General features: G+C 39.4%; 1 protein-coding gene across 5 annotated transcripts in view; it reads right to left on the reverse strand.

The window, feature by feature from the left end:
* CADPS2 (calcium dependent secretion activator 2) overlaps positions 1–12,368 on the reverse strand; it is a 2,822,196-nt gene that overhangs the window by 2,246,090 nt on the left and 563,738 nt on the right. For all 5 annotated transcript variants that reach the window (XM_069629098.1, XM_069629097.1, XM_069629096.1 and 2 more), the window contains one exon: positions 1,598–1,737. In XM_069629098.1, the coding sequence (XP_069485199.1) occupies positions 1,598–1,737 (140 nt within the window). The remainder of the gene's footprint in view (positions 1–1,597; positions 1,738–12,368) is intronic.

Raw genomic sequence — 12,368 nt, forward strand, 5'->3', positions numbered from 1 at the left:
GCATGACCAACTCAAAAGCAAACTACACATAGGCGTTTTAGCTCCTCAAATCTATGTAACTGCTAGATAATATTTACTTTAATCGTGGTGGTGCCAGTCCTTTCTCTTTCAATTTTCTTTGTTTAACCCCACCACACTGTGCTACATATACAAGACTCCGTTTCATCATGAGCAAAAGGGCCTGATTTACAAAAACATTTTAACATGGGAAAGTCACATTGAAAACGTGTGTAAATAAGGCCCCAGGTGTTCTATGAAGACAAGATATACATATATACATGCAGAGGTGACATTAAAGTTGTTTGTTAGGTTCATAGTTTGACTAAAACCTGAGGATAGTGAGATTGCCATTCCCTGTGCAATGGCCCAGACCCATCCAGTATTGTTTTGATTCTGAGATGCTTTCAATTGCTGGATAGCAAGGATGGGGCAAGAGTTGCAGCATAAGAATGACAACTTGGTAACAAATCCTCAATAAGAATTGATTGTGGCAGACACTAGTATTTGAGGAACTCTTCCCACACACTCTGCTTTTGTTCACCTACCCCACACCACCCTCCTTCCCATCCCTTCCCCTGACCCTTTTCCATTCATAACTCTTCGTCAACAAGTCCTGTTGGGTTTACCAGGTGGGGAAGTTTCCTATGAGGTGCTACTTTCGTAAGAAATATTGAGCCATTTTTTTTACATTTGTATTCCTACTGTGTAGTTTTGTACTGCAATATTCAGGACACATTATTCTGATATAATAATGGTGGCATATCGCTAACATGAAAGATATTTTGGTGGCTTTTATAGACTGCTTCGTGACTTTTAATTGGATATTTAATAGTGCACGATATCTTATGATGCCGTATTTTAAACTGCTGTAATCCACTGGCATATGAAGTAACATTTGTGGCTGTTGCTTTCACCCGACCTGTTCAAAAGCAGCCCAGCCTTCGCGTTGAGGTAATTCTTTCCCATACACGATAACTATATTTCAATTTTCAGTCAGAAGTTGAAACGGACTGAATTTAAGACGTCATGATGCGTGAAGAGTAACATTTACAATGCTTCTTTGAAGGAAACGAGCACTTTTTGTTTTAGTTTTGTGCTTTGTTGAATGAAGGAGGTGGATAAAGTGTCGTTCTGTTAAAGCAATGCTTTAATACAAAGCTGCCATCTATTCATGTAACTGCGTTACAACATTTTCAAGTAACGATTTGAACCATGAACGGGACAAATATTTTGGAATCGTTCCTATCCATCAGTGGTCAAAATGTATGAAAAGAAGTAGTTGAACTATGTGCCCTGATGTCCTGCCCCGCTCCCCACAAACCCCATCACCACGTCCCCTCCTACTCACAATACAAACACACAAACCAATACTCCTGCTGTTTAAGGGAATGTTCAGTCAAGGGCAAGTTTCAAATTCTTCCTACACTGTTATTTAAAACAAAACCATTCAGGAACGGTTTCTTTTAAATATAAAAAGTATTGAAATGGTCAAACGTAATTTTAAAAAAGTAGACTTCGAACACTTCTCTCAATGCCTTGCCAGGATGATTGACATCCAAAAGTCGAGCCTGACGACATGGCCACATCTGGGACTTACCCGCTGTGCTTCATGTGAGCTGGCTTATCCATCCTTACTGCCAGTTTGATCTTCAAGTCCGAGTCCTGGCTGCTTTTGGGAACAACCATTTTGTGCAGTTCAGGTGACTTTGAACTGTTCGATGTTGGCGTTAATGTTACCTGCCATAGAAGGAAAGACTTTTTAGTCCAGAAACTGTGAATCAATGTGAATTTGTTACCACAGCAGCATTGTATTGCTTCAACGAAATAATAAAAGAAGAATAAACACAGAGCACAATATTGCTTAGATGCTACCTATTAAACTAACTCATTTCTGCTTGCCATCTTTTCAAGATTAGGTAAACCGAATGCTCAATCATTTATCCTGGAACTTGAAACCTATCAACCGAAACATGACCTAGCATCAAAAAAAGGCATCATCGCTAGAGGAGTACTTGCTTTGTTGCCATCTTTCATCTTAACACACACAATGGCGCCCTTTGTCTTCAATTAACATAGATTGCCAAAACGAGGGCACAGCCAAACACACCAATTGACTTCGGATTACAGCAGATGGGTTTTCAATAGGGATTCGATTTCTGCTCTGAAAAATGGACGCGTGTATGTTATTTGCTAACAAGTTGCATGTGGCACTCCATACTAATTTAATGGCACAACAGGGGCCGCTAGAATTGACAGATGAGAAAAGCAAGCATGCAATTAACTAGGCACCTGGGATCCTTATAGCACGAGAACCTGTGAAATAAATGTGTTTTCGCTGAAAACAAATGGCGCACCACCGATACTATTCCCTTGCAAATGAGCCACCATCATTATGTGTGGTTGAAGAGAAGAGCGATTTCCAGGCTGCCCGAATACACAATAGATTTCCTAAAAAGCAAATGGGTTCAATCTGTTCCAAAATCCTAGGGACGCCTCAGAGCATGATGATATGTCCGAAGCAGGATGGACGTACTAAGCTTCAAGCAAACGGTCATATTTGTTATAGTCCTACAGACTTAAAACTCGAGTCCGGGGTTCCTCATCACAGGATAATGACATGCCCACCAAAATGATGGTCTTTGGCGAAGCCCAATACTATAAGTTGTGGAGGGACATTATCCCAAGTGATAATGACCCCACCCAGGTAAACAAGGCTGTTAGCACCTAGTTGTAAAAACTAAAATAAGTTTTAGTTTTAGAGTTCTGGTGGAAACAGTCAAAATCATTAGTTTAATAGTGAGGAAGGTAAATGGGCAACGTGTTAATAAATTAAATATGGTTTTATTTTGCAGTATTTAAATAACAAGTTTGTAATGGAAAGGCTAGCATTTTAAATGTTTGCTTGGTTGAACTGGAACGGTTCCAACATGAGCACTCATTTGGTGTAATGCAAACCATGTCTCTATATCAATGTGAAAGCATTTTTCCATATTTTTACTTTCACATCTGTTCTTAAATTGGATTTTATTTGACATGTTGAAGGTCGAGTGAAAAAAGATACTGACAGATATGGGGTGCCTTGTCCAAACAAACCTGTTGAGAATTTGCATTGCTGGGTCTTAAATGGAAAGAAATGCTTTCTGTTTCCCGGTCTGCATCTGAAATACGATTGATCGGAATGCAGTCGATTAACAGTATTAACTGAATCCTGATTGGCCAGGAGGGGCAATGACTTCCATGTACTAACAAACTGTACTGGGTTACTGCGTTTACTTTCAAAGTAAGAACCCAAAAGAAAAGTAACAAGGAGGCATTAGGTGTATTAGGCAATAAAGGAAGCCGGCACATGTGTGCTGAGGCTCTCAGTTTGCGTGGAGGGGAAGGGAGATACACAACAGCTTCACATGCATTAAGCAGCACTAAGCATAACTAATGAACAATCTAAGCATGCCACAGAAAAGTAAACTGTTTACAGTATGCTAGCAACAAAGAAGACGACTTTAAGCACACCGTCCAATGCTCCTCATACGTCTTGGTCCTACTCAGTGAAGAATTCCAGTACTTTACCTTGAACATGCTTACTGGTAATCCTTCTCCATTCAATTCCATTACGGTATACATGTACGTAGAATGTGTATTAAGAGCTCATGCTTTTTTGAACATGCTGCTGCATGGCCTGTTCTTTGTTAAGGTTGCTTATGCAGAACAAAAATGTCGCTGTTGTGACTTTAGGACACCATATAAGGTTTTGATTACATAGCAGTATTCTTCATTTACTCCAAGTCCTACATTTAATCGTCAAAGTCTTCATCTCTATAAGGAAATCTGTGTCCTAAAACGGGCATCTTTAGTAGCATTTGAGATACTACTATATTTACAAAGGAAAACAACAAACTACCCTGCCAGCTGCCCATTGAGATGGTAAAGCTGGTTCACTAACAAGGAATATATAATGCAGGGCAATGAGTAACGTTCCGGAGGGAGTCATAAAAGAGGGAATGTTAAAAGGGTTTTGTCGTGGAAGAGCAGGATTTGGACTAATGGAGGTCACTGGTAAATAATTAGAGCTCCAACTGTGTCTCCTCCTGCCTTATCTCAATGATAACTAGCATGATGAAACCCTGAGCATGCCAGACATTAACCCGAAAAAACACTTTGTCCAGTTACTACTGCATGTATTACACAGTCATCACAAGAAACCCAGTATTCAAATCTCCCAGTACAATTACCCCACTCTCAATCTATAAAAATAACTGAAGCTCTGTGCCATACTATTGTCTCACACATCTTAAAATAGCACTCTAGTTTCACCCCCAATTAGTTACCTCTTTGCAGATCTGAATTAAACCAGCAGGAGGGCCATTTGGGCCTGACGATGCTCTTCGCAAATCAAAGTTCTCACCCAGCAATTTAAAATGGAAAAACTATTCATTTTGTGAAATAAACCACAATTGAAAACATCAAGGTAATTATTGTTCCTAAATATTATGACTACGCTGTAAATTCATTAAACATGAACATCCTCAATTGCTCATTGGCGAGATGTCCAGTCAATGTTAGAACAGCTCTCAAATACATTTCTTATCTGGCTCAAATTTGACTTTGGTTGCACTTTTCCCTGCCCATAAGGTTAATGACTATAGACACTTCAACAATAGTTCACTAGTGTAGAGTAGCTCTAATTGATACTGTCTTCTAAATTTAATAGCATTTTTTCAGGAAAGTGCCTAGCGCTCTGGACAGTCACAATGAAGTCAAATCTTGAAAATTCAGAAACATTAAAACAAATTCTAAATAGATAATAAAACGTAACTGGATTTAAAACACATTCATATTTACAAGTATATTGGTATCTCCTACCATATTGACCCCTGGAAAAAAGGTATACAGTGATATCAACGAAATAATAATGAAAAACTAACTAATTCAAAATAACGAAAAAATATCAAATGTTTGGTTTAAAGGATCTATGGGGTGCGGGAAGGGATTAAAATGAGTGGGGTGGGTTAGGGTGGTGAAATAAAGCTAGGGAAACAGGGGGTTGGGGGACCCTTCATTTAAAAAGAAAACAATTCGATATTTGTTCTATATTTTAATAGGCTAAAAAGGTTGGTTATTTTTTCATTAGTTATAATCACATGGTACTGAAAGAAAATATCTATATAAGTGTTTTCCTATAGGTCTCATTCACTCAAAGCAATTTCCTGAAACTCATTCAATTTAGAATAAGGGGGTCTAAAAACACAGGTATTAGCATACTTGATGGCAGGATTACCCGCAAGGACGCACTGACGCTGCAATTCACCCACATACCAGCCTTGATAAAGGCCCACAGGTCGAAACATGTCGGCTGACCACTACTGGGACCACGAGCTCACGCAATAAACAAATTGATGAATAAATTCAATTGCAATTATCACAAAACAAGAAATTGTGTGGAAAATCCATTGTGTAAAATTAACCAATAGCGAGGTATCCAGGATATTCCCAGATCATAAAACCATATCACGTTAGATGGAGTACAGCATACTTTTATGTAAGCATTTAAAAAGTAAGCACAAAAGATTGCAATGCATACTAAGCTCAAATAACATCCAGACACAATTACAGGTGCATTTGTTCCATGGAATCCCTGCCCATCAATTTTAAAGTGTTTGTGCCAGAAACTGATTCAATGTGGCCCTGTCAACCTGTGTCATAGTTCAGCACTTCCACTCAGTATTAAATATGGCTTAATCCATTGAATCTGTTGGACTGGGAGATGAGCTTTCCACACAGATTACTTTGAACTTTCCAAACCGTGTTTACTATTGTAACACTTGGTACAATGATTATGTAGTTTCATATCATCAAATTCTTGTATCTCTGTTTTTCTCAATGGTTGCTATACCCTATATATATATTTAGTATCTTTAATAATTGACTGTAGTCACTTATTCCGTCACCCCAGCAAGCATACATGATCATTAGCGATGCACTGTGCTAAATGAGTATTGGGATGTTTGGACAAGCCCAGACTGAAGGCCAGGTGGCACTCTAATCAGATGTTCCAAAATAAAAAGTGTGTTGCAGTTCTTCTGAAGTGGACTCCAGGATCACAAAGGTAGAGTCCAAGAACAGGTTTTCTTTTTTTTGGAGATTTTATTGTTCATGTTTTATAGTTATAAAATAATCTTTTCACACATCAAATACATAAACAAATAATTACATCCCAAATACCAATGAAGACAATATAATACACAAATTCTTACGCACATACATATATATATTTTAAAAAAATTGTATAATAAATAGTGCATCTTCCGCCTAATCATACCCTCAAAAACAATGATAATGACTGAAAGGGTAATACTTCTGTGCTCGGTTAAAACAATAGAGGGTGAGTATTAAGTTCAAATAATCAGAATTCCTGCACTGGTGCTTATCTTTAGTATTAGATCTTGATTACTGTTGAAAAGAGTTTCAATTTTTCAATTGCCATTTACTAGCATTTCACAAATCTCAAATGTATCAACTTATTTCAACCAAGAGTTGAATATCACACTTGTAGTGAAAAATAAAGGTAACATTTGAATTAACACTGGTCTTTCAATTACATTTCAAAGTCTCTGACTTGTTCGATGTTTGGTTTCCAAATTGTCAGTTGCACATAAGTGATGAACAGTGTGGGTTTGAAATACACATAGCTTTGGATTACGTACTCTGTAATTATTTCCTTCCTGTGATATAGTTCTCTTGTAATTGTCAAGTTTTCAACTTCACACTTGTATCGTCCTCAAAACGTGTGTAACCACAGTTATTGATGTGTATCATCAGGACGAGATATGTTGTTCAAATGTGTTATTTAACTTCTAAATTTGATTAGTCTACGTCTGTAACAAGGACAAATATAGTTGATATTTGTTTCTCAAATTAATTGCAATCATAAGTTGAATGTAATTATTTCAAAATTGGTTTTGGTTAAAAGCCTATTGAAAAAAAAATCCTTGGTTGCTACTCACCCCATTTAACTCTGTTTCGTTGGAATCTTGATGGTCTTCATCACAAATATGGTGAGGGGTAGCATCTAAAAGAGAATAGTATATTGTACTACCCTTTTGTTGTGCTTTTTTGTTTGTGTCTAGCTAAACTGTTGGGTAAGGGGTGCTATGTTGTTGGCAAAATAGTTTACCTGGATTGGACTTGAATTGAATGCTGGATACAATTGTCCTGCATGGATTTCATTTGCGTGCGCAGATCTGCATTGGAACAGCATTTGAAAAATGGCCACTCATTTATAGTGGCGCATTTGATGTCATCACGTACAATTGCTGCAATGACGTAATTGAGCCACTGTGTGTGGTGGCGGTGATGTAAAATGCTTGCTTATTTATTGAGGGCACCTTTGTGTCCATTTTGTGTATAATGAATAAACTTCAGCCCCAATGTGCCGTTTAGTGATGTAATCCATCCAATAATGGAATCTTGAAGAACAATATTGGTTAAGGAGCTGCCTCTTTGGTGTAACATTGGAGCACAATATAGAATGTAGCGTAGAAAAAAGTAAATATGAAAGTAAACATGTTTTTAAATATGCAATTTAAATGAGTTAAACCCACTATGTGCTCTCTGAAAATTGTAAGAGCAGTTGAAGTAATATTGTGGGGGCGGGGGTGTGAAGCTGCTATATAAATGGGCAACTAGTGTGTCTACATTTCTGCATGTTAAATAGCCATCGTGTTTCTAATCAAATGTTATTTTGAAAAATACAGAGAAAAATGTAATGAAGATCTACACTTGATGTGTAGTTACAGATAATTGTATAGTGCATTATCCTGATTGAGACCAGATACACAGGTGTCCATAATTTCTGTAGTTCTCCATTATCACCTCTTGGTGGTGGTTCCATTCTCTCAGGTCCCAGAAATTTGATAGAGCCTAGTGTTTCATTTGGGTGTTCTCCTTGAAAGTGGACTGCCATTGGGTGTCTAGTGTCTTTGTTGTTGATGGCTCTATAATGTTTCATTATTCTGATTTTCAATGCACGTATAGAACTTTCTATGTACCATTTCTGACAAAAACATTCCATTTCACAGATGAAAAATGTTGCATTGCAGTTTACTAATTTCTGTATGCTCTTCTTAGTGCCATTTGGTAGGTCTACGTTGTTTTTTCCTTCCATCATTTGTGGGCAAAGTTTACAGTTCCCACATTTTTTGTTGCCCAATATTGGGGGTAGGTTCCACTTGGATTTTATTTTAGAGTGCTGCATTTGCCTAATAATCTTAGAAAACTTGGCCTCAAATGGTTCTTGATTGTTTGATATTTACGGCATGTTATCGCCGATTTCTGAGATAAATGTTTTTATATATCTTTGTTCAGTTGTGTATTCCAGTGTTTTAGATTATTTTGTATTGTCCTTAATTTGAGCTATGTGGTGATGAACCTTATGTTTTTTAGGTGTTTTGTTCATTACTTTGTTACTCAATAAAGCCAATATGTCTTTTTTGTTTTGGCTTTTGTCAATGCTTTTTGTAGAATGTTTTAGTGATAACCTCCCTTTTCAAATTTTGCTACCGTGTTTTAGTGTTTTATGCTTATAATCCTGATTGTGGCTGCAATTTCTTCTTCTGAGGATTTCTCCATACAGGATGTTGCATATGGTATGTTTGGTATGATTGCTGCTGGCATGTAGGATACCGTCACCTGCTGTTGGTTAGATGTAAAGGGTGGTTTGAACTGTGTTGTCTTTTACATATAGTTCCAAGTCCAAGAAGCAGATTCTTTGTCTTCTTTAATTCATGGTTAACTTGATGTTTTAATCATTGGTGTTTCAATAATTCACGTATTGTATTAGCAATAATTTGTTGCCATCACAGATTATTTAAATGTCATCAATTAAATGTCCCAAATAGATGATATTTTTGGAGTTTGTAAATACAGGATGTTTCCAGGTGTGATCAATATCATAGTTGCCCATAAACAGATTTTCATAGCTGGTGCATTTGTTGCCCCCGTAGCAGTGCCTTGTTGCTGGTATACATTATCTTTAAAGCAGAAAATGTTATTGGTGAGTGTAAATATGAGCATTGATAGTAGCATCTTGTTGTTTTCATAGTATGATATGGATCTGGATTTCAGAAAATATTTGGTGGTTTGAATCCCCCAATACCATTCTGCAGATCAAAGAAGTGATGTTCCAGTAAGCTCATGTTGATCTTGATTCATCCGGACCACAATCTCTGTGGTCTGGGATTGTATTGAAATATTGGCTACTGTGAGAAACCTGAAGGTACTCTCACATCTACTCCACAGAGATCTTCGGTTCAGGTGCCCAGGGAAGGGCCATTGCTTTTTTATTCTGACTCTGGGGTGTACTAGTGAGGGAGGATCACCTGGGTGGATGGTCTTAGGGGATTGGAGAGAGGGTGCTCGAAGGCAAGACATGATAACCCTCTTCACTAACACTGACCTAATCAGACTCTCCCTCAGTCTTTATGGGATATTGTCAGTCCTTTCCAGATGTTCCTGTAATCTCACAGCAAGTACTGAGACGAGGAAGAGGCAACTAAAGAGTAATGCACACTTCCAAATGGAAACACCACTATAGTACTCGGACGAAGAAGATGGAGTAAGAACACTACAGAGCTGAAGGTAAGGCATGCTCCAGTAATTGGTCTTATTGGAATCAGGCAAAACAGGCAACAGAAGCACACCTGAACACCCTTGATGGGATACAGGTATAGAAAAGGGTGGTGTGGCAGCAAGGAGGCAGAAGAGAGCAGCAGAGAAGCCGAGATGGACCGCTGGGAACCAGAGGAAAGTGTAATGTGAGAGCACTGGAAAGTTGTATAGCAGGGCGCTCTGTGGAAACGTGGCAAGGGAGTAGTCTCTCCAGGGAGTCCGTGAAGTCAGGGGACGGAAGTATGCAGTGTCGGAACTACCCATTTGGTTCTGCAAGAGCTAGTTAAACCTGGGCAGAGGACCTGGTGCAGTAGTGCCTTAGGGGCAGGTGGTGAGACCCTGACCTCAGTTCTTGAGAAGCAGTGAGAGTGGAGGAGCTGCAGCATCAAGTAAAGCAACCCGTGAGGTTGTGTGTAAAGAAACCCGATGCACGGGCGAGAGGAAAAGATGCATTGTGGCAGAGTGGGCATGTGTCACCAATCAACTTGTGAGTGCTTCTGAAAAGTGTGAACAATTGAATGCTGTGTGTGAAAAACCTGCAGGTCTTTCCCTCCCTACTCCCGGGGGATCCTCTAAATAGGTGGCAAAGGGAGGGCCATCGCTTTTTGGATCCCGACACTGGGGGAGGTCCAGAGAGGGAGGATCACCTGGGTAGAGGGTCCTCTGGGATTGGGGAGGGATTACCCAAAAGGTGAGACATGGTGTCCCCCCTTTTTTAACACCTCCTACCCGACATTCCCTCATTCTATAGGGCTTACTTTTGCCCAGACACCCACTCTCCCCATTCCTTTGACGAAAGGACAGACGAGGAAGAGGAGCATTTCACCAGTATAGTCTTCCTTTCCAAGACATCACAGTGCCATTCAAATGAAGAAACTACACTCAGAAGCACTCAACTATTTTCATGAATGTCCCACTTTCAAGGTCAGGCCAAGTCAAGCACTGGGCGAAGATTGGATCCACCTGAAAACTGTTAATACTCCACAGGTGTATAAAAGAAGTAACTGCAAGAAACAGAACAAGTTGGAGCCAGAGAAAGAACCAGAGTCAAAGAATGAGCCGACAGACAACTGGGAAAGCCTGACACCCTGATATCTGCTGTCAGAGAACAGAGCGCCGAGACGCTGAGAGCCTGCGTTTGAGATGGCTACAGAAAGCATAGCCAGGGAGCTGTGTCTCCAAGGATCCAAAAGGGGATTGCGTGATATGCTAATCTCTGAAGGGAAGTCCTTGAAAAGGTGCTTGTTCACCTGGCCAGCAAGACTGCCCAGGAGTTGGAGGGGCAGGCAAGGAACCCCGGACATAGACACCACATAACTGCAAAAGCTACACTGAAGTAATCACAGCCGGTGAGTTCAAAGTGAGATGGGGGCCTGGTTGGTGAAAGACGCAGAGTGCGAGAGATAATTTGTTGCAAGTGAAGGACAAGTGTAGGATGAAAGAAGTGCCGAAGAGAAACCTTCAATTGTTCATTGTGAACTGTAAACTGAAAGCTATAATTGTGAAAGCGAAGGAAACAAAGTAACAGAGTGGTCTCATGTACATTTACACGTTGTAGAAAAACTGTTGAAATTTAATCAATCTCCAAAAGTGCTGGGGAGCTGTGCGAAGCTCGAAGTAGGAGCAAAATAGAAAGCGTGAGAAGGGAGCTGCACAAGACAGAAAGAGTGAGCTGAAACCCTGAAAGAAGCTAAATAGTGCCTAAGCACGACTATGTTTGTGAACTGTGATAAATGCGATTTAGTGCTGGGGCATGATCTCATGAAGCCAAGGTATCAGAGTGGTCCAGCACAGGGCTGAGTAAAACTGTGCGATCTTGAAAGTCTCCGATATGAAGAGTTGCTGAGCTGTTAAAGAATTGTTGGGGAAGGGAAATGTTTTTGAGCAAGAGAAACCAATTAACTATTGTTTTTGAACAAGAGAATCTGGTGTGAAGAGTAACCATTGAACTGTTAAGTTGTTAGAATTGTAAGGGAATGAAACCCCTGATGAAACCAGAGCAAGAGAGTCTTGTGAAAGCAACATACTGTGAAAATCCTGAAAGAAGGTGACGAGAAGAGCTTCTAAATCTGTGGAGAAAGAAAAGCCTTAGAAATTTGAAGGAACTTTGTATGAACTATTTGAAACCAAGGAACTTTGTTGAAGCCAATATAGCTCAAGCTTGGGGAAGGGACCTGTGGGACAGCTCCAATGCCATCCTGATATTATTTTGACTCACTATTTTATTTTGATCCAATCCCATACACATTATTGTTCTAGAGGTAAGTGAGGGTAAGCAGAGGTTTGACACAGACATCTTTATAATTTTGACTGAGAGATATTTCACTACCTTTTGACTTAGTTTAATGGTTGAGACTACTCCCATTTAGGAATAGGGTCAGTTAGGAAGTCTCCAACCCCTTTTCAAGTTAAAAAAGGTTTTACAAACTTTCTTCCCTGGGTCTGTGTCCAACATTTGATACCATGCCTACCTCACACATTCTAACGAGTCAGTATGAAGATACTGTGCATCAGAGTGATCGCGTATAGAATATTTGCAAGGTTTTGAAAGCCTTTTGAGTAACAGAGAAAGACTAACAGTGGCAAGAGAAGATCTTGAAACAAGATATCAAATTGGTCAGGTGCAGGAAATAGGCACTGTTTTGAAAGTATCTGGATATCTTAGGGTGAAGAAAAAGTATTTAAAGCAATACGAGCAACAAGAA

This window comes from Ambystoma mexicanum, chromosome 12 (assembly GCF_040938575.1).
Source record: "Ambystoma mexicanum isolate Mex_15411 chromosome 12, UKY_AmexF1_1, whole genome shotgun sequence".
Lineage (NCBI taxonomy): Eukaryota > Metazoa > Chordata > Amphibia > Caudata > Ambystomatidae > Ambystoma > Ambystoma mexicanum.